At 32.4% G+C, this 23874-nt stretch overlaps 2 protein-coding genes across 12 annotated transcripts in view; both read left to right on the top strand.

Moving 5' to 3' along the window:
* The window catches only part of LOC126761164 (uncharacterized), an 81634-nt gene extending 69002 nt beyond the window's left edge, over positions 1-12632 (top strand). For 7 of the 11 annotated variants that reach the window (XM_050477121.1, XM_050477119.1, XM_050477128.1 and 4 more), the window contains 4 exons: positions 1443-5147; positions 5274-5421; positions 5545-5574; positions 11565-12632. In XM_050477121.1, the coding sequence (XP_050333078.1) occupies positions 1443-5147; positions 5274-5421; positions 5545-5574; positions 11565-11649 (3968 nt within the window). In that variant the 3' untranslated portion in view covers positions 11650-12632. Of the gene's footprint in view, positions 1-1442; positions 5148-5273; positions 5422-5544; positions 5575-5639; positions 5721-8759; positions 8848-11564 lie in introns of those variants that run through there. The other 4 variants (XR_007667319.1, XR_007667320.1, XM_050477126.1 and 1 more) reach the window with 4 other exon arrangements.
* A 9599-nt stretch (positions 12633-22231) lies between these two features.
* Positions 22232-23807, top strand: LOC126761172 (transcription factor Adf-1-like). The gene is made up of 4 exons (XM_050477137.1): positions 22232-22505; positions 22569-22704; positions 23014-23167; positions 23227-23807. The coding sequence occupies exons 1-4, from the start codon at positions 22503-22505 to the stop codon at positions 23711-23713; spliced, it is 780 nt and encodes a 259-aa protein (XP_050333094.1). The 5' UTR covers positions 22232-22502; the 3' UTR covers positions 23714-23807.
* The last annotated feature ends 67 nt before the right edge of the window (positions 23808-23874 follow it).

The raw sequence follows: 23874 nt of genomic DNA on the forward strand, positions 1-23874 counted from the left end.
AATAGATAGTGTTGGAAAGGTGAGATTTTAAACTTCCTTTAACCAAAATATTAAATTCGGGGAAGTTGAAAAAAGTTACAGCTGTTCAAAAATGAGTGAAAATAATGAAGAAATTCGCTATATTTTGAAATTTTTTGTATAAAAAAGGGAAGAATGCCACACAAGTTGAGTTCTTGTAGCACAGCAATGGTTTGCTCGCTTCCGTTCTGAAAATTTCGATGTGAAAGATGAACCTCGCTCTGGTCGACCTATAGTTGAAAAAGTCTATGAAATTATTTAAAAGATTGACCAGAACCGTCACATAAGCAGCCATGACAACGCTAAGGAACTTAACATTCATCATCAAACGGTTTTGAATCACTTAAAAAAGGCTGGCTACAAAAAGAAGCTCGATGGTTGGGTACCACATGAATTGTCTGTGAAAAATTTAATGGACCGAATTCACAGCTTCGATTTTTTGCTGAAACGAAATGAAATCGAAACATTTCTGAAGCGAATGGTAACAGGCGATGAAAAGTGGATCAAATACGGCCATAATGTGCATGGTCCAAGCGCGGTGAAGCTTCACCAAAGGGTCGCAAAGCCAGGATTGACGACTCGAAAGGTTATGTTGAGTGTTTGATGGGATTGGCAAGGAATCATCCACTATGAGCTGCTCCAGCCTGGTCGAATGATTGATTCTACATTTTACTGTCGACAACTGTTGAGATTGAAGCAAGCAATCGAAAAAAACTGTCTGAACCGATCAACAGAAAGGGCTCGTCTTCCATCAGTACAACGCTAGACCACACACATCCTTGATGACTCGGCAACAACTGGAAGAGCTTGGCTGGAAAGTTTTATGCATCCACCATATATGTAGTCCTAAACTTGCACCATCGGACTATCATTTGTTTCGGCAATGCAGAACTCCCTTAATGAAGTAAAGTTGGCTTCAAGCGAGGCCTGTGAAAATTACTTGTCGCAGTTTTTCGCCGTGAAACCAGAAAAGTTTTACACTGATGGAATAATGTCTCTAGCGGAAAAATGGCAAAAAGAGGTCGACCAAAATGTTCATTATAAATATAAAAATAAGTTGAAGTTTGATTAGAAATACGAAAAGACTTTTTCGACTATCTTATAAATGTGTAAGTTTGCGTTTTGCTCCACTGTGCCACAACAGCCATCATAAATGTACAATATGCAATAGCAAAAGCAACAATAAGCGTACGCATTTGTTGCTGGCAAGCAATCTCTAAAGCGCACGGAACAAATTTGTACGTTTGCTACACTTTGCTTCACTTTGCCACTACCGCCAACCCACCAGCGTCTCTCCTAAGCACTACAACTGCACAAATCTCAATAATTTTCCATTTTTTTCGTTTGTATTTTCGTTTTCACTTAATAATTGTAATATGCGCGCTTAATTGTATATTTCTCTCTCAATTCCGACATTTTCGCAGATATGTTGAGCAAAAGCGAACGCATAGAAAGCCACGGCCACAGCATCGACGGTTCGACAGTCGATTTGGGCAAAAGTAAGCGCGGTGCCGATGGTCACGGCAGTGACAGCGGTTGCGTTACACCGTCCACTATGTCGGACAGCAATGCGGCGGCGCTAATCGCCGGCGGTGCAGACAATAGCGAGTCGTTGCCGCACGACGATGATTCATCCGCATCCAATACAACTAATACAACTACCACAACAGCAACAGCAAATAAACAGTCGTACGCTTTTACAATTGATAGCTTCAATGATAGCGGTTGTGATCCTGAAGCGGCTAAAGCGCGTTACAAAAGCATGATGGAGCGTTTTCAGAGTCGTCACCGACGCGGCGCGTCCATGTCGAAACTGGAAGCTGGCGACGCGGCCGCCAATAAGGAAACCACAATGACCAGTTCAGTATCGGCCACACCGCTAAGTGGCAGCGCGCATGCACGGCAGGCGCGCAACAGTACGGGCGCCGCTGATAACTCATACGATAACGGTGGCGGCGACGCGTCGAAAGTGAAGCTGCGTGTGCGCGATCGCAGCACATCACGTGTACGCGACGCCAGCAAGCGACACAGTTGGTCACCGCGTTCCAGCACACAGGAGTCACAGTTGCACGCGCACGGTCAGCATGCCATCGCGCAAACGCCAACAGCGGCACGTACTAGTCAGCATAGCGCAAATGAACGCGCGCATACTGCTGCGCCAAAGCCCTTACCGCCAACGCGAAAAAACGTCAGCAAGCAGAAACCACCGCCGCTGCAGCTGCCCAAAGGCGCTGCCAACCTAGTAGCGAATCGCACACAATTCACGCCGCGCTCGACCGCTATGCAATTGGCCTTGCAGAAAGTGGACTTTCTGTGCGCACAGCCGCCGCTCGCCGAACTGAAGAACTACAACTTGGAGGCGGATAATATCAGTGAAACCGGCACGTATACGCTGGATGGCGACAACTATACGGAGGAGCAAAAGGATCTGATGAACATCGACAAGAGCGCGCAACAGGCATTGAAAGCACAACAACAGCGCCCGAAGAATTTGCAATTGAGCAACAGTGGCGTTGATGTCGAAACGCAGCTGAGTAACACGAAAATCCCAGTGCATGTGAACAATCGCTCGAATGTGCTCGAGGTGAATTACTACCATGACGCAGAAGCCGAACAGGGTCCGCAATCACCGCGCGCATACAACGAGCGCGATCTTATTTTGGGTGCGCATGACTCGGCAGGCGCATATTTGGAGAAGATAAAGTCGCGCGTGCTGCGCAATGCCTCGGCGACAAAGTCGGCACCAACGCAGACTGAAGTCGGGCAGAAAACACCAACCGAGGACGATGGCGATTTGGGTTGCTTCACCAGCGTCACAACCAGTGGCGTGCTGGCCAAAAAGAGCGCGCTCGATCCACGTCCGCGTTTGACGCGTAAATCTGGCTTGTCCACGTCACAAATAGACTCCTCCGAGTATGTGAGTAATGAGATGAAGCTGAAGGCGAATACAGCCAGCGCGTACGCGGGCGGTGGTTTCACTGATCATCAGAAAGCTGAGTATCGTTTGAATCTATTCACCAATCAAAAGGATAACACGCAAGCGAAATTTGCGGCGACACGCAGTTATATAGAATCACCACCGGACACACCAACACACCAAAAGCTATCCGATGCAGCGGTGCTGAAGACGGCACAAACAAAAAACGATTGGATACAGGAGTGGGCACGCAATGCGCGAGCACGCAGCCTCGCCTCAGACACGTCGAAAACTCGCATACACACAGACGCGTCGCAGACAGCGTTAATGACGCGCAGCTACACGTGCGCTTCCGATACAGCTGCCGGTGCTGATTCGCTAACCGACGATAGCATTTACAATAGCAAACAGTGCATCAGCGCTGCCAAGCTGAATCGCAGTCTTGCCGAGCGTTATCGCTTGTCGGGCGAATGTGACTATTCGAGCGATCCAACGTTGTCGAGCGGCGCGTACAGCAGCGGTGGACAGCCGGTCGAGGGCATTTGCAAGCCACCAAAGAGTCCTTCGAAAATACCCTCACCGCTGCATTCAATTGGTCGTGCGCGCAGTGCAAGTCGTACGCGTGCGCCGCTACAGAATGTGATGTTACAGGGTGGCGTTGGCGACGAAGAGGCGGATATTTATTTGCAGAAGACAGCGGCTGCTATTAGCAATTTACAGCAGTCGCTTTCGCGCAAGAATTCACTAAAATCGCCGCCAACTACACATTCTTCAGCGTCGCCACGTGCGCACTCGGCACGCTCGCATGCTCATTCCTCGGCGTTGTACTCGCCGCCAGACGACTGCGGCAGTCCACAGCACGGTTTGGGCTCGCCCACATCTGCGGCCAGCGGCAGCGCTTACCATCACTCACCGTTGCATCGGCGCGTCGCTGCGAATGATCCCTACAGTCGCAATGCACAGCATTTGCAGCTGATGACGAGCAGCTTCAATGAGCAGCAATTGAAGTTGCTCACCAGCGGTGAATACTTGGCGCGGCAAATGCGTGCGCGCAAGAACTCCTTCGATGGCAACATCAGCAATTCGCCAGCACGCCGCGCGGCGGTAGCGGCGGCCAATGCACAAGCGCAAGCGCAGGCTGGGCAAAGCGGTCAAGAGTCGCCATTACGTCGGTCCAGTTCATTCTCGGCGAAAATAGCGACAACTCAACGTGCGGCGCGTCCACAATTCTCCAACATCTACACACCACCGGCTGCGCGACATAATTATTCGCTGGTTGGCGGCGGTGATGGGCAGTCCGCGGCGGCGGCAGCGCACAAAAATGCTAGCATTATCAAAAAATCGGCGAGCAGCAATAATTTCCGGCATGCCATCGGTGATTACGATGAAAATTTCCAATATTACATAAACGATGAGGATGACATGGGCGAAGAGTATTATTCAAGTGGTGCTGAGGAAGTCGAGGAAGAGGAGGAAGACGACAATGACCACTACTACCACCAACACGACGATGATGATGTACCAGCGGAAGTGGAGAACACGACTGCAGTGCCGCTCTCCAATACGCGTTTGAATAAAGCACTACTGATGCGCATCGAACGTAGCAAGCAACGTGTAAGCGGCGGTTCCGCCACAGGCAAGCCAACTTCTGCGCCTGTAACGCGTTTGCAACAACAGCAAGCTGCCGGCTCATGCGGCGTTATGGCATGCCCGAACACGCCCGAGCTACCGCGGCGTGGCATACGCAGTGCGCCACGTTCCGGTGGCGCCGCAACGACGCGACAGTCAGTGCCGCGTGACACCAGTCTCAGTCGTTTGGCATCACAGGTACCCAACTCGTTGGCCTCGGCCAAGAAGCAATTGCTACAAACCGCCGCCGCCGTGCCATCCACAACGAAGCTGTCGAATCAGCGTGTGCAACCGAAGTATTTGGACATATCGAAGTACAAGCCGGCGCAGGGCAATAATTTTCTACGCAAGAATGATTCCAAAAGCACACTGAAAACGTCAGCATTGAGCGGCGACATGATGAAACGCAGTCCGAGCAGCTCATCGATGGGGCTGAGTCGTGCGGATCCGACACGCACCAGCAATCGCAGTGTACGCTCGGTGGCCTCGTGCATGACCACAAGCGGCACTACGCTTGGCGGTGGTGGTGGCGGTGGTATGAACGGCGGTCGTGCCTCATCAGCGGTGCGTAGAGACCAGTCGGGTGAGTGCCACTGCGCCGCTCATTGCAATTTGCATACAAAACGCGTTTCCCTCGAAACGTGTGCGGCATGTAATTGTTTTCACAGTTAATTACAATTCTCAATGCATGCATTTTTTGTTTTACCAGTGACCAAACAAAAGGAGGCAGAAATGGCCATGTGGAAGCGTCGCTCCACGTACGATCCCATGAAGGCGGCAGCCGAAGATCGCCGCAAGAAAGAGGAAGCCAAGCGCTTGGCGCTCGCCAAGAATATGGGCGAAATGCCGTGCGAGAGGTAAGCCAGTTGCATGATTTTTATTGCTTTTATTTTAATTGCCCAAATAAACACTATGTCCGAGTAAGGTATTATTGATACTAAAATGTCTATGTATGTGTATTGTATATGTTGACACACAAGGTTTAGAATACTTAAGGCGAGGTTGTTAAGGTAATTTTAAATATTTGAATTTACTGTATTTGCTGTAAACTACATTTTATGATAATACTTAGCAGTTATTGTAGGTAGCAGCCACATACATACGTACACACATACATGCATATGCGTTCGGAATGTGACGCGTGTCAGTTAGCCAGGTATAGCGTGCCTTACCGTTAACTTTAAACGCACCAATGCAAGGTTAAAGCCAAATTATCACAATGAGGAATTAGGAAAAGTAGTGTAAAAGCGCAATAAAAGCACACACACACAAGCAATACACGAGCATTCACTTTAGAAATCAAAATGAGAGCGTTAGACTTTTCCATAGCAGCCAGGGTTGCAAATTATGCGTTAAAAATTAAATAATTATTTGAATCCAATTATTTTATTTTGTAAATCCAAATATCGGCGTGAAAAATAAAAAAAAAGTTCCGAATGCGGGATTAAAAAACACAAAAAATTAAACCCACAAAGCGGATTAAAAAATAAGAAAATGTATCACAAAAACCGGTTTAAAAAAAAAAAACTAATCCCACAAACCGAATTGATTTAAATTTTAATCCCAATCTTGGATTAAAAATTAAAATTTATTTGTTTAATTAATTAAATAAATTAAAAAAAAATAAATAAAAAATTTCAAAAAAGTTTTTCAAAAGACAAAAATGTCAAAAATTAAAACAAAAATGAAAATGTTTTTCGAAAATTTAAAAATGTGTTTAAAATATAAATTAAATTTTAATTAATTAAAAATTTATTAAGAAATTATAATTTAAATAATAAATTTAATTAATTTTAATTAAAAATGAATTAAAAAATTATAATTTAATTAATTAATTATTATTTTAAACACATTTTGAAAATTTTTCTAAGTTTTTATTTAATTAATTAATTAAATTTTAATTTTTTTAATTCCGATTTTGTAACTAATTATGTATATTTTTAATTTTTTAAACAAAATGTTTGGTATTAAAAATCAGATTTTAATTTTTTTATTCCAATATTGGATTTAAAATTTGAAAATCCATTTTTTAATCCTAAATTTTTTGATTAAAAAATTCGCAACCCTGCTGGCAGCTGCACTACATTAAAATTAGTGAAACTGGTTAAAAAAAAAATAATAATAAAAAATATATGCATTGTAGTGCGCACTTAATTAGCATTGGAAATAATAAAAAATAGCTTAGATTTGAAAAGATAATTAATTAAAAATTAATATAAATTTAAAAGATAATTTTTTGTTAATTTAAAATTTAGAAAAATCCCACAAACCAAATTGAAAGATAAAAAAAGTTAATTCCAAAAATTAATTCGAACATAATTATATTAGTATTAATTATTATTAATATAATTTTTGTTAGCCCAAGTAAACCCTTACAAGCACTTTAATATATGTATGTACATACATATATATTTTAAATTATATTTACAAATAAAAAACATAAATTGGTGCAGAAAAACTAAAATTTTTAATTAAAAACCTAAATTTACTCTTATACTATGTACACAATATTAATAATATCTCATAATTTTTATTGTAAACATATTTTTTATATTGAAAAGTATTAATTTAGCTTAGACCAGGTGAATGGTAATATACAGCAAATCATATAAGTTCATATTGGGTTGCAGTTTTTAAAATCATAATTGGCTAAAATAGTTTAAGGCAGGCGCTTGCGGTGTCTAACAGCTGAATTGGTGTTGAAAATGCAATTTTTTGATTGGTATGCGCATTAGAGGCATGTATTTCATAAAAATTAATTTTTTCAATTTTCAAAAAATTGCTCAAAATTAATTTTTTAAAATTTTCAAAAAATTCTTTTCAAAATTGTTTATAATAAATATCAAAATTGTTTTTCAAAAATTTCGAAATTGTTTTTCAAAAACTTAAATATTTTTGTAATTGGTATCTAAGTTTTATTAAAAATGCAATATTTTCGAAAAAAATTTAAAATTTTTTAAGAAGTTGTTTCAAAAATTTTTAAAATGTGTTTAAAAAATTTCAAAATGTTTTGTTCTTAATTAAATAAAGTTGTTCTACGAAAAATTTACTTTTTTTATTTAATTTTTTATTTCAAAATTGAATTGGTGTTGAAAGTGCAATTATGCATGTAGTATTACATATAATTTAATAATAATTTTTACAAAATAGTCCGAAGAACTGTCCAAACTTTTCAAAATTTCAAAAATATTTTTCAACAATGTTTTTAAAAAAATATAAATTTTTTTCAAAACTTGCATTTAGTTTTACCAAAAATAATTTTTTTTCAAAAATTGCAGAAGCTTCAAAATTTAATTTTTTTCATAAAATTTAAAAAATTAATCAGTTTCAAAAATGTTTTTAAAAATTAAGTTTTTTTTTCAAAACTGGCATATGTATGTATTTTACTAAAATTAATTTTTTTTGAAACTGCATAAACTTCTAAATTAATTAAAAAAAAAATTAATTGCTTTACTTTCAAAAATGTTATTAAAAAATTTAAACTATATCTATACTTTGCTAAAAATAATTTTTTTCGAAAATTACAATAACTTCAAAATTTAATTTTTTTTACTTATACTTCATTAAAAATATTTTTTTTCGAAAATTGCATAAACTTCATAATAGTTTTTCAAATAAGTTTTTCAAAAATTTCAAAATAATTTTCAAATATTTCGAAAACGTTTTTCAAAGGTTTTAAAAATTTGAAATTTAAATTTTTTTCAAAAATTTCAAATATATTTTCGAAATATTTCGAAAAAGTTTTTCAAAAATTTCAAAAATATTTTCGAAATAATTCGAAAAAGTTTTTCAAATTTTGAAAAAAAAATTGAAAATTTTTAAAAATGTTTTTCTATAATTTTAATTTTTTTTTCTACTTCTTAATCAAAGAAAATTGTTCTATGAGCGCCTTCTTTAAACTAAAATTTGTTTTCCAAATTCAATCTTCCACGCACCACATAATAACCATACATATGAACTATGTCTAATGCCATATATGTACATACTTTTTTGTACGCTTACTGCAATATAATTCGATTTGCTTTTATTTACTTAATTACTTATTTACTTACTCTATGATTTCTTCTAATTTATTCACCATACCACTCCGAAAAATGAACACAAATAAATTTATTTAATAAAATACACATTCCCCAACCAACAATCAACCACACTGCGAACACGCAACACCACCACATAACACTTAAACCACTAGGCCATCTAGATCTCCCTACCGTCGTGGACAATTATGACCGGAAGGGTTGCTCATAACCGATCTCTAAGCGTAACCACTGCAAATCTAAGCAAGAAAGCAAAACCAAAATTATTCCTATTTGCCATTGTTACCACCACAAATTCCATCCAAGTCAAACAGCATTAAAACAACAATGAAGAATGTAAATTACATGTAAAGCTTTAGTCACCGGCTCCTTGCAAATTGCTGGCGTCGCGCGCTGTACAAAGATCACTGCAAGTGATTAACGCTGGTTATACCAATTGAATTGGCAATTAGCGGCGGTAATGCAACCAGTTAGCAATTGATGTGCGAGGTGCTAAATGCAAGGAGTTTAGTGTGTCTGAAGTGCATGCAACGAAAAAAAAAAAGAAAATAAACGAAAGTACCCAAGCCATGCGGCATGCGGCGTGAAGCGTTGGGGAAAACTACGCCTAACAAATTGTAACATTTAACTGCAAAATAAAAAAAAATTAACGCGACAATACGAAAATCAAAGCTACCAACAAAAACAAAAAAAAACCGATTAAGCGAAGCGAGCAAGCGAACGAGCGAAGAAGCGAATTCGAAAACTAAGAACGTCAATACAGAGCGCGTGATATGCATATATAGAAGAGAGAGAGAGAGCGAGAGAGTGGAGATGTGCAAGCAGTGTCAACGGCAGCATACTTTTAGGCGTTACACAGACGACATACTTGCCAAACAAATTGTTGTGAACGTCAACGTACGAGTAATTCAAATCCATTCAAATACGCATCTTTAAGGCAACGGCATGCGTTGTTAGTTAGCTATACTTATTGCATTGCATTAATTGTGTTGTTGTTTTGTCACTTTGTGCAAGTTTTGTATGTCGCGTACGCATTTCGCCTCATTTGCAGCATTTACGATTTGCTGTTGTTCTTGTTGTTGCTGCATTTTATTGTCGTCCATTGTTGCCATCAATTAATATAACGCTCGCAATTTCGTATTTCGTCAGAATTTTACAGTAAGCATATGCATTGCATAGGCGCACACATACAAACATACATACATACATGCATAGATCGGTGCGCGTGCGCAGCACATGAAAATCGCTCACTTCGTACTTATTTGCTGTAGTTAGTACCCTATTAACTTATTATCCTTGTACTTTCACTAATAACTTTGTTAAGAATCTCTTTTCATCATACGTTTTTGTTTTATGAAAAATTTTTGAATTTGAAAAATTTCTAAAAACAAAATTTATAAAATATTTTGTTAAAAAAATTTATTATCACACAAATCATGTACGAAATTGTTAGCTAATAAGTAATTGACAAGTTGCAAACGCACCTTCATACAAAGTCTGTGTTCATAGAATTCACAAATGACTTACAAACACTTTTGTTTAATCTGTTTTTAATTTATTTCCATTAAATTTCATTAATTTGCTTGCTTTGTTTGCCTCATTTATGTAATCATTATAAACTCATCAAAATATAAAAATGTAATTTAAGAGGTTATATACACTTGCAAGTCTGAAAAATGCGGTTTTTCGTGCTTTTCAAAAATTTTAAAAATGTTTTTCAAAAATTTAAATTTTTTCTTAAAGAAATGTAATTTTTCGATTTCAAAATTTATTTTTAATTTTTTTTCAAAAGTCAAAAATGTTTTTCAAAAGTTTCAATTTTTTTTCAAAATTTATTTTTATTTTCAAAATATATTTTTTTCAAAAGTTTCAGATTTTTTTTTTTTTTAATTACTATGTCTGTGTGATAGTTCAAAAATTTAAAAAATGTTTTTCATTTAGAAAAAAAAGATTTCAATTTTTTTTTCCAAAAATGATGTTTTACTAAAAATAAAATTTTTCGAATATTGCAAAAATATCAAAATATATTATTTTTCAAAAAGTTTAAAAATTTTCAGATTTTTTTTGTTTAATTTCATAAAGGTATTTCAAAAATTTAAAAAATGTGTTCAAAAAATGCATTTAGAAAAAAAAACGCGTTTGGAATTTTTTTCGATTTGAATCAAGCTCTTTTTGTTTCGAACAGAAATCGGGCAATAAATTTTAAGTGTTTGCAAAAAAAAATTTCTCGTGATTGGAATTTGTGAGGATGCCAAATCTCCAAATGGCAAAGTATTTCCGTCAAAGATTGAAGAACTTAAAATTTTTCGCAAGTATTCTCGATATACATACATACATATGTGAAAAAAACGATTTTTTGTAACCCGCAAGTGTATATATCGTCTTAATTCAAATATAGAAACTTTTTTTATACCCATTGCATACATATAGGCGCTTGGTGCTCACTTGGTTTATGGATTTCTTACTTGGTTTTATGGTTTTATGTAATTAGTGCTAAAAATAATTAAGAATGTTTATTTTAATAACAAATTAATTTACGAAAAATTATGAATTTTGAATTTTATGTTTATTCAATTTAATCTAATTTGGTTTTATGCTAGATCTTAGAGTTTCAAACTTTACGCGTTAACATTAACCAAATTTTAGCGAGCCTTTAAAGCACTGGGTATAAGAAAAAACTAAAATTTACATAACATAAAATTTAAAAAAATAACATAAAAACTTTTGTAAAAAAATATTTTTATATAAAACTAACCGATACATAGGTTAGGTGAGCCTAACCGCTACATTCATATAAAAAAACATTACCGAATTCATTAACTAAAACATTATTTCTTCTGTATTAAATTGCATTTATTTAACTGCATTTGATTTGCATTTTTTCGAGCGCATTTGTTTGGCCAAAATACTATATCAATCAAGCTATAAAACTCATATTGGCAACTGATTCTATTCAACAGTGCAGCACGTACGCCACCGCCATTCAAGCAACAACTATCGCTGGACGAACAATGGACCGAGTATGGTGAAGACGAGTGCGTCTAAGGCGCGGGGTAGTGGAGGGACATGATTTAGTGAACCAGCAGCGTCCAGTGAAGAGCAGCTAATTTTATGAGCGACGAACAAATGCGTTTAAAAAAGCTTTTGAAAAGTGATACATAGGATCTACTATTAAAAAAACAAAAACAAAAACAAATATAATTAAATTAAAACCTATTATTAAATATTGTTAAACAAAACGTGAACAACTATTGCTGATAGTATATACTATATATGTAATTACGCGAATTGAGTTAGGTAACTAGTTGTTGCAAGTTTGTCTCTGGCATAAATACACTTGTGCGCCGTCGTCTTGGCATACTGCTGGATGAAGGCATTATGCGTTTGATAGTTGAAAACTGTATTGACGGCATAAAAGATATAATTTAATTGAATATATTTAATAATAACTTGTATACATACATATATAATATTATATGCAACTATTTTGTGAATGGCATACACCTATTATGCGTGTGTCTGTGTGATAGTAACATAAACACACAAGCAAATTTGAAACTAACTAAAAATAAATTATATATTTATATATAAATATATATATTTCGTTGCAGTGTGCAAACTGTAATTTTTTATTCTGAAAAGTAGCAAACTATATATTTATGAAAATATATGAAAATGTATGAAACAGCATACTATGAAAATACTCGTTAACAATTTTGATTTTGCCTTAAGTTATGCTGCTTTTAACTGTATACTAACACTATGCATACCATAAACTATGTATGTGCATACAGTTGTAGCGATTTTGTTTACTATATAAACGTATAAATATACACTGTCTTGATGTAATGCATGCGCATGCGCATAGGCGTGCGTTTAAAGCAATTAATAAACCTACTATGTATTTTTTACATTACTGTATAGGCGCTGTAATAATTTTGATAAGTCGTTGCTTTAGTATTTAAAACAAATACATATGAATGAATGAATAAATAAATAAATAAATGTGAACACGTAGCGCAAACAAATGGAATGTAGTCACTTTTCCAAAGCAAGTGTGCAGCGTGTTTGCGGGGGGCACGTGAGAAACATTGGATTCTCATAAATCATTTTTTTATTTTTTATTTGGTGCTAGAAGTATATAGCTTTAAAAGCTAAAAATAATACTTTTTCGTGAAAAATAATTTAATATCGTAAAAAACAATTTTCTTTGGCTTGAAAATTTGTATGAATATTATTTTTTTGGTTAAACAAGAATTATTGTTAAAATTTCAGAAATTTTCTGAATTGCTAATTGCCCAAAATAGTAAAAATAATGCTTGTTCTTGAAAAATATTTGAATATCGTAAAAACGATTTTTTTAGTTTTGAATTTTTTTTGTGAAGTTGAAAAAAAAAAACAGTTTTAAAATTAATACAATTTTTGAAATGCTAAATGCCAAAATAGCAAACATAATACTTGTCCTTGCAAAATATTTTAATATATAAAACTTTTTTTTTTGGTTTGAAAATTTTTATAAAATATCAAAAACAAAATATTTTTAACAAGCATTATTCATAAAATTTCAAAAACTGAAAAAACCTATACCTAACCTAAAAATTTCTGAAAAAAATTTCTTTACGTAAAAGCATGAATTCGAAATTTTCGTTTAGTATAAAGGCAAAGTGTGAACTGGAAATTTTTAAATTATAATTAATTTTTTTCATCTTTATTAAACTATTATCAAAAAATCTTATTCCTACGTTCATTACTTGAAAATTGCCAAAAATAGTGAAAAATAGCAATTATTTTCGAAAAATATTTTAATATCGTTAAAAACGATTTTTTTGTTTAAAAATTATTATGAAGAATAAAAAAAATAGTTAAACAAGAATGAGCAATAAAATTTCCAAAATTTTCTGAATTCAAAAATAGTTAAAAATAACAATTTGAAAAATATTAAACGATTTTTGTTGGCTTCAAAATTTTTATGAAATATTAAAAAAAAAATAGGTAAACAAGAATTATTGATAAAATTTCAGAAACTTAAAAATTTTAGAACCTAACGTAAAAATTTCTAAAAGAAAATTTTCTTAGTAGAAGGATATGGTGAATTCGAAATTTTTCGATTAGTTACAAGGCAAAGCATGAACTGAAAGTTTTTTTTAAATTTAATTAAAATTATTTTAATTAATTTTAGTTAATTATTTTTTAATTATTTTTTTTTTTTTTTAAAATTTTTTTTTTTTTTTTTTTTTTTTTTTTTTTTTTTTTTTTTTTTTTTTTTTTTTTTTTTTTTTTTTTTTTTTTTTTTTTTTTAAAAAAAAAAAAAATATTTTTTTTTTTTTTTTTTTTTTTTTTTTTTTTTTTTTTTTATTTTTTTTTTTTTTTTTTTTTAATTTTTTTTTTAATTATTATGCAAACATCGTAATCCTACGTTTTTTACCTGACAAATAAATATAAGAAGGTCGTATGCAAAGTTCAAGTCGATCGATTCAGCCGTTTCAGAGAAATTTTTCTCACTAACTGTGCTTAAAACAAAATATTGTTAAACAAGTATTATTTATAACATTTTAAAAACTGGGAAAATCTCGAAACCTAACCTAAATATTTTAAGGAGAAATTTGCTTACGTTGAAGCATACATAAATTCGAAATTTTTCGATTAGTTACAAAGCTAAGTGTAAACTGAAAGTTTAAAACTTTTTTATTTTAATTTTTATATTTTTTTTTTAATTTTTTTTTAAATTTTTGTAAAATTTTTGTAAAATTTTTTGTATTTTTTTTTAAATTTTTTGTTTATTTTTTTTTTAATTTTTATCAATTTTTATATTTTATTATTTTTCTGAATAAATTTTTTTATTTGATTTTGAAATCAAACTTTTTTTGACCTTTTGGAATTTTTTTATTTTTCTGAATGTTTTTTATTTGATTTTAGTTTGTTTTCGTAATTTAGTAGTTATTTTTTGTTTTATTTTTTCTTAACCTACATTATTTTATTTTTATATCTTTATTTCAGTATATTTTTACATTATTTTATATTTGATTTCTTTATTTAAACTTTTTTAATTTAGTTTTTTACTGTTGTTACTTGAATGTTTTTGTTTTTATTTGCATTTTTTTATTGTTTATTAATCTTTTTAATTATTTATTTTTATTATTTTTTAATTATTTATTTTTATTATTTTTTAATTTTTTTTTTTAATTTTTGCATTTTTAAGTTTGTTTCTTCCATATTTTATTTTTATTTTATTTTATATATACCTTCGTTCCTTCCGCAAATATTCTGCACATTATTAGGATTTTATACAAAACAGTCATTTTAAAGTTGAATTTATTAAAAAATAAATACATATGTATACACATACATTTATGTATACAACAACAGTATATATACTTTAAGTCCATGTAAGCAGCTTTAAATTGAAATCTACAAAACAAAAACTATAACAACTTTGGAATTTACGGTGTTGGTAAGGCGTTGTTTTGCGGCACGCAGCAACTCATATCTACCACAAGCAATATACGCGTCCTTTTGTGGCACGCAGCGCTACAATTTTGCCGAAACTGTCGTTGATCTCCTGCTGCAGACTGCATTTGCTCGTACCGCCCTAATGCCGCCACAAACTCAACGCGCTGTTATTCATCCATTTTGTCGTTTTCTATAGCGAAATAGCTGTAAATTGTATGTAGTTAGTTGAAGTGACTGTTTAAATGATTGCTTGACTGCCGTTTACATAAGAATTTCGAAACAGCAAACAGTCTTTGAACAATACACACACATATACACATAACTTTATAAGCTGTGCAGATAAAAGTACCAACAACAAAAACATAACGACATCCAAAAAATTGCCGTGCAAGTCACAGTTGAAGTCGTAAAGGTCTAGTTTTACAATTTTTTAAGCGAACACTTTTTGAATTGCATATTTTTTAAGTTCTTTACACAACGACTAAATAACCAGCTACACTAATGAACACGAACAACAGTATATAAACAAATAATTAATTAAAAATAAAAGAACTACGCATGTAATACGCAAGTCTTATATTTTGCTTGGCATGCTAAATGCGCAACGCCAATAATGTTTTGAAAATAATGTAAAACGTTTGGCGAAAAACGCTGTTTTAAAGTATCACATGAACTTAGCCGTTATACATAGAATACCTTGAAATCAAATGTACATGAATTGTAAAATGCCAAATGAACTACAAAAATATTTGTGAAAATTAATTGCAAAAGTGAAATAAATAAAAAGCTGAATCAAGTTTTGTTGTTAGCATTTTATAATCACATAATATACATACTAATATGCATAGGTAAAGTAAAAATATCATTTTACGTTTACAGTAATTGAACTGAAAATTAAGCTAATGATTTCGCAGTAAAAAATTTTTTCTTTGATTCGCTTTGGAAATTATGAAAAAGAAATTATTAATTAATCTTAAGTTGTATGCAATTTTTTTGACTAAAATTCTATTGACAGTGGTGAATGAAATTATTGATTTTTACTTTGAGAATACTTCCAATACAATTATCAATCATTAAATTTTATATTGTTAGATGCTGATTATTTATTTTTAATTTAAAAAAATTAAACTTTTTATTTTAAATTTTTTTTTCATTTAATAATAAATTGTAATAATAACTCGTTTTTGGATTTTTAAATATATAATATTTTCATTTATTAAATTAATAAAATAATTTTCTATTTAGTTTTTGTTATATTATTTATATTATAAATTTGTTGTTAATTTAATATTTTTTATATAACATATTTTAATAATAAATTTTTCATTTATTAAATTAAAAATTTTATTTTTATTATATATTTTTTTATAAATTAAAACAATGTAATAATTTTTAATAAATTTTTTTGACAATAGATTTTTCTTTTATAAAATTTAACAAAAAATTTTTCTATTTTATTTTTGTTAAATTATTTTTGTTATCTATATTTTTTTTTGTTTTATGAAATTTTTTAATAAAAAAAAGCTTTCTGAACATATTTTGGCTATAAAATTTAATTCTTTATTACATCAATTCCTTATAATTAAAAATAAAATTTTTATTAAATTTTTAATATAAAAAATTCATTTATTTTGTATTCTTTTTTTTTAATTAATTAACAATCATATTAATTAATAATAACACAATTTTATATTATTAATAACAAAATTTTATATTAATATTTTTCATTACTGTTTTTATTTATTAATTAAAAAAATTAAAAAATTAGTTAATTTTAATAATACATTTTTTGTTTTTAAAACTTGAAAATATTTTTTTTATTTAAAAACAAAATTTATTTATTTTTAATATAATATTATTTTTATTATTAAATTTTATCATAAATACAATTTTTATTGAGAAGTTTTTAATTTACAAAATAATTTTTTTTTTTTCAAAATTAAAAAAAAAAATTATTAATGTCGTTGACTGACTGTTTGAAAAACATATTTTTGGCTAAACAACAAAATTGATTTATTTTTTATAATCAAAAAGTTGTAGTACATATAACTTTTTTTATAAAAAAATACAAATTTTGAAAATTGTAAAAATTTTTATATTTATTCAACATATTTTAAAGCGAATCAATAAAAAGAATTTTTTCTGTCCAAAATCAGTAAAAAAAGATACATTCAATATCACATACAAGTTTTTGTCAAAAATTAGTAATAAAAAACTGCATTCAACATTACATATTCGGTAGAGAACTAGTTAAAACAAAAATTTTAAATACTTACGTAAACATATTGCATTAACTAATCAAAACATATGACTTGAATTCGGCCAAAACAAACAAATTTGTGCATGAACATACAAAAAAGTTTTAAATCTGAGAATTTGCAAAGTCAAGTAACTGATCATAATATCATTTTGAGGGAAAAAAATAAACAACAAACAACGATATCGATATCAAGCAAACTTTATTGTGAAAAATAAATTATTGAAAAGAACGGCATTTGTTTTTATTGTGAACTAAAAATATGTATGTACATATGTATGTATGTGTGCTTAATATTTTTATTATTTGATTTTTTTGTTGAAAAATTTAAAACAAATTACCATTTTTTAATATTATTTTTAAATTTTTTTAAGAATTTTATTTTTAATAAAAAAATACAAAGCATACCACATTTTTTTTATTAAAAATAATTTTTATTGAAAATAATACATAAATTTGGTTGATAAATTTAAAAAAAAAATTAAAACAAAAATATTTAAAAAAAATTAATAATTAAAAAAATTAAGACAAAATATTAAAAAATTTGTAAAACAAATATATTAAAAAATTAAAAAAAAATATGAAAAAATTTGTAATTTCAAATTATTAATTTATTTTTTTTATTAAAAAATGTTAAAAAATATATTATAATTTTGAAATTTATAATAATTGTTTTTACAAATGTTTTAGTATTTTTTTTTTAATTTTTCAACATTTTTTTTTTAATTTTTCAATATTTTTGTTTTTAATTTTTTAATATTTTTTTTAATGTTTTTTTTTTATTTATTAATTTGTAATTTCAAATTATTAAAAACATTTTATTTTTTTAATAAAAAAAAAATATTTAAAAATTTATTATAATTGCGAAATTTATAACTTTTTTGTTAATTTTTTTTTAATTTTATTAAAAAATTTATAATTTTCTATGTGCCTCTAATTTTAAACAATTATTCATACCGTGTCGAAATGTTTTATTTATATGTATGCACATATGTATGTATGTCTATATGTATTTATTTATGATTTATGTACGTATGTATGTATGTGTGTTAGCGTACGGAATTGCTACCTCTGATTAGCGGAGTGTGAAATAGCTTCACCCCAAGCCCATTGGGCTCACAATTGCATGCAATTCGTCATTAGGCGACTAAATGTTCGCTGAAATTATGAAATATATCATCAGCCACACCGACACAATGACAACTTACCAACAAGTTTGGGCACAAAAAAACGTTAAACAGCAAGCTGCGACTTGGTAACACATATTTACGAAGCGTGAACAGCAGAAAACGAAAAGCGCAAGAACAACTGAAATACAAGTGAATTATAGTTGCACCCAGATTGCTGGCTTATGTACGGCACGCCCCTTTGCAGTTGCACAAAAATAGCAATTCGGAAAAGGAGGCGCTCCACACTCACACACAGCGACTTGCAACGCCACAGCAGTGTGGCGGGCGAAATATTACGAATGATGACGTAAAATCAAGGAAACAAATCTCATTTCGAAATGGCAATTTATTCATGACCTTTGTTGCACGCATCTCACAGCAATTACAGAGCAATCGTATCCATGCATGTGTGTGTGTGTGTGTGTTGTAGGTGGCGTACAAAAATCACCTACTCAAGTAAATTGTATGTGTGTGTTTGTTGGCAGCTACATATGTATGTCTTCATGTGTGGCATAAAAATTGTACAACATGCCATAATCGTAAAGCCCGACACTTGTAAACACATCTGTAACCATTTATAAGTAGTAGTGTAGTGTGTATCATTTGTATGTATGCATGTAAGTTTGCAGTTTTGTTTAATATTTCTCATTATTTTCTGTCGTTTCATTTGTTCGTGTGTGTGAATGCCAAAACTTTACGAAATCCTCACGGTGCACTTGAATTGATAAATCGCCTGCAATCACCTTATCGCACAGCTACATCACACAAGCAACATAACAGCAACGAAAAGCACAAAACTACAGGCAGTGGGAGTGTAAATAATTTTCAAGCATAACCAAAAACATACCACACAGGGATCTCGCGGAAAAAATTAAATTTGGCAGCACATATTGCCAAAACAGCCATCATTAATTGTCATAACCTCAAATTCAAGTTCAAAAGTCAAATTTACACCGTTATTGATTTATTGCGTTCGAAATCACTTTTCGCCTCTCAAGTCGTACACCTCAACATGCGTCTAATCTTTCGGCAACGGGCTAATATATTTATCGTGTGAGCTGCAACTAACACTAATTGGAATAACGGTACTAAAACAAATCTTGCAATATCAGCAACTTCAAAACAGTTATTAAGGTAAAGGTAAGTACCTACAATATTCCTTATACTGAATCGACAACCAAGAAACAAAATGTGGTTGTAAAAGCTTATCATAAAACAAGAAAAAAAATTTACTTCAGTTGCATCGAATCCTTCACAAGGTCTTTATAGCGTAAAATGATATAAGAAAGATCTTATGTTGATTTTGATTTGTCAGATACATGACCTGCTGCCTTAGATAATAATCCATGTCAAATTTCGTGAAGATATCTTATCGTATAAAAAAAGTTTTCCATACAAAGACATGAGTTGGCTCGGTCAGTTTGTATGGCAGCTATATGATATAGTGATCCGATCTGCACAATTTCTATGCAGCTTATATCGATGCCTTGTGCAATAATTCATGCCAAATTTCATGAGGATATCTCCTCAAATAAAAAAGTTTTCCATACAAGAACATGATTTCGAATGTTCAGTTTGTATGGCAGCTATATGATATAGTCATCCGATCTGCACAATTTCTACTGAGCTTATAAAGTTGCCTTGTACAATAATTCTTACTAAATTTCATGAACATATCTCCTCAAATAAAAAAGTTTTCCATAGAAGGACAAGGACATGAGTTTGATCGGTCAGTTTGTATAACAAAGCATACATATATAGTCATCCGATATGGATATAAAAAAGTTTCTCACGGACGTTATTATAAAAGTTTTTCATACAAGCAAAATGGTGAATGCTATAGCATTCAAAAGCCATAATTTAATTTTATACAAAAGTTTTGTTTTCACATTTTAAAATAATGACAAGGATAGAATCCGTGTATTTACAAATCGTCATTCCGATTCGACGTTTCTGATATTTTCTTCTGGGTTTTACAAACTTCGTGACGTACTTAATATAACCTATGCAGGATATAAATATCGATATAAAAATAGTCTTAATATGCATACATAACCCATATAGCATTAACTCGAAGTTATATCGAGTAGTGGCATCGTTACTCGTATATGCGATATTGAGCAGTATAAGGTTGCGTGTACCGCATGGCATCACTCGTTCGATGAATAAGCAGTAGTATAAAGCATCGTGTACTCGTTCGGCATCTCACACGATGCCTCAATATTGCATGATTTATTCGGTGGATATTGAGTAGTATAAGACATCCTCCATATGGTATATGTGAGGAACACGATGCAGCGTGAGGTGCACGAGTAACCTTATACTACTCGATATCGTATTCTGTACACGAAGAACTGAAGCCGCTCGACATTCCCAGGCTCTTGAAAAGTTTCAAAAAGATCCGACGTCTTTGAGCCAAAATTTGTTTTGCGATGAGGCCCATTGCTGGCTCAATTGGTATGTAAACAAGCAAAATTGCCGCAACCTAAAAGAGATTCAAGAGCTACCATTTCATCCAGACAAAAACAACGATTTGGTGTATTTTGTGAGCCGGTGGAATCATCGGTCCATATTTCTTCAAAAATTGTGCCGGCGAGAACGTAACCGTCAATGGCATTTAGACACATTAGACAATACGCCAACCAGACTTCGGACGCAAAAAACTTCCGACAAGCATTAACCGCCATTCACAGTGGAGCCATCAACACCTTCATCGACTCTCTTCCAGTGAATAGCGGAATTTGTAGCAGGTTAAACTCCTACTTATCCAGAATAGATCCCGACATATTCTATATATACATATGTTCTGCGTGCAATGAGTCTCCGCATGACACTCTTTGCATGACACTCTTTGCATGCCCCACAAACTCCACTCATCCGACTCCCCTCTCCTTTTGGTCCAACCTAGTAGAAACAGCCTGTTTCTTGTGACTTCCGTTCGGTGACATCGACGACAACTTAGCTAATCCTTACCATCCTAACGGGGACTAGTTACACGCTAAAACAACAACCGATGGTATTTCTGTGTTTATTCTTTAAAAAAGTAAGGAACCTCGAAATGGTTAAAACTTTGTAAACTTAATGACAAGCCCTTAATCCTATAATCAAGCTAAATTCTTGACTATTAAATTAAATCATAGCATTTCATTTCTTTTCGAAAATCAAATCTCTAAAAAACTTTACAAATTGAACACTAAAATTGGTCGCTTTTATGCACACAGTATTTTTTACTTATACCATGTTCAGACCGAAAATTAAAAGATTAGATTATATTTAAGCATTTCATCGTTCTCACTGCCGTTAGAATCGCAATCATTTTCGTCTTCTTTTAAACTAAACCCAGTATTTTTTCACTTGGAGAGAATGGCTTAGTGTTGTCGTTCGCTTGCAGCTTTCCGCAAGAAAAAATTAAGTTTATGCGCACACAAGGGTTAAAGATTGCTTCATTAGCAAAGGAGAGCACAGTCAGCTGGAGAGTTACGAAATTGGTAAACATATTATATTTATATAAGTCTATAAGTGTATGTATGCATGCCCTTGAATTTATATACATAAGTGTATATACCAAAGCATCTGAATAAGGAAACAAGCAAATTATTCATACCCAAGTATAAATATATAAGTATGTATATAGGCGTTCTAAATGATTACTTACAAAATTTTAAAGTCATTGAATTTATAAAAAAAAACGTTCATGCTGTCATTCGTATGAATTTCATTTTCTTTACAACATGAAGAAGAGCGCATTTACTGAGCGAATGACACACATAGAGAGAGAGCGCGCGCGTTTCTTTGCATACGTTTCAAGCAATTGAGCGCGTTTCAATGCGGCACTGCCAGCCCGTTTATTGTGCCTACGTGCGCGCTATTTTGTCTGCTCTCCGTTTAAGTTCAACGAAAACGTGTGCACATTCGTATATGAAACGCATGAAAACGGAAAAAATCTAGTTCTTGTTGAAGCGTTGCTAAGTCAAAACCTAACTTTGTTTCTTAATTGTGACGGTGTAAAGCCTTTTTCGAAAATGGTAAGTGGAGTGCATTGCTTAAAGAAAATCATGTATGTCTATATGGTATATTTATATTTTCAGGTTATAGACGATTTGAAGTTAATTCGTGAGGTAAAAATACGGCCATATTTCTACGTGAAGGGTTTAACTGGTTATCGAAATTCGACGCTACGCAAAAGAGGTTGGGAACAGATTGGCGGCATTTTCGAAACAACGGGTGAGCAGTAAATTTCCTAAACTATACGCATATGGGGTGTCGAAAAAGTCTTTTCGTATTTCTAAACAAACTTCAACTTATTTTTTTTGTATTTATAACGAACTTTAATGAACCAAATATGTACGATTTTGGTCGACCACTTTTTGCCATTTTTCTGGTAGAGACATTATTCCAACAGTGTTAAAATTTTCTTGTTTCTCGGCGAAAAACTGCGACAAGTAATTTCACAGTACGAAAAGACTTTTTCGACTACCCAATATTGGTATATGTATGTATGTATGTGAGTTAACGGTATTATTTTTAAAACAGGCGAAGAATGTTGCACACGTTGGCGTGTTATAAGAGACCGTTACGTAAAATTGATTGCCAAAAAAGGTGCTAACAAACCCTTAACGGGTTACGATAAAAACTGGACACTTTACAAGCACTTGGGCTTTCTAAAAGCGCACATAAAACCTAGAACGTATGCTATTGAAAATATTTGGTACACAATTTTTAATATTCATGCAACTTTTTTTTTAGTTATAAGTTCAAGCAGAGCGCTCCAAACGCCGAAACGGAACAAGACGTTGACGAGCACGAGTTTATACAAAACATTTCCAACGAAGACACTTTCGATGAAGAGCTAACTAAATATGAGTCCAGCGTGGAGGCTGAGGAATCGCTTATGTCCATACCCGATATGGATTGTAATGATGATTTACCAATTGAAATCACCACAGCTGAACCGTACGTGCAATCCACCGTACCTGACGTAATGCCGCAATGTAGCGATTTTCAAGAGAAATTTTCAGCTTTTACAAAGAGAGTGGAATTCTTGCTGAAGCAGCGGCAGACAAATGCGTCGGATGATAAAAATGAAGCTTTCTATCGCATGATCGGCGTTAAGCTGGCCGAATTGCCGGAAGATGAGCAGGAAGATGCCAAATTGCACATCATCTCACACGTTTTCGAAAGGGTGAAAACGTATAAACAAAAAACACGCTCGCTTAGTAGTACGCATAATTAGCCGCTAAAATGTAATGTAGGAATTTCAAGTTTTTTTGTTTCGTTTTAAAACTTTTTATGTTAAAATAAAGACTGTTTGTAAAAGTGAAACTGCATATAGAGCGTTGTTGCAAGTTTAATACCTGTGTATTTATGTATTTGCATATATGCACTTGTATACCT

This window comes from Bactrocera neohumeralis, chromosome 6, assembly GCF_024586455.1.
Source record: "Bactrocera neohumeralis isolate Rockhampton chromosome 6, APGP_CSIRO_Bneo_wtdbg2-racon-allhic-juicebox.fasta_v2, whole genome shotgun sequence".
NCBI lineage: Eukaryota > Metazoa > Arthropoda > Insecta > Diptera > Tephritidae > Bactrocera > Bactrocera neohumeralis.

Bases quoted from the DNA above. Each gene is read 5' to 3' on its own strand.
- LOC126761172 (XM_050477137.1), top strand. The intron at 22,705-23,013 runs GTGAGCAGTAAA...TTTTTAAAACAG, and splicing joins CGGCATTTTCGAAACAACGG to GCGAAGAATGTTGCACACGT. The intron at 23,168-23,226 runs GTATGCTATTGA...CTTTTTTTTTAG, and splicing joins GCGCACATAAAACCTAGAAC to TTATAAGTTCAAGCAGAGCG.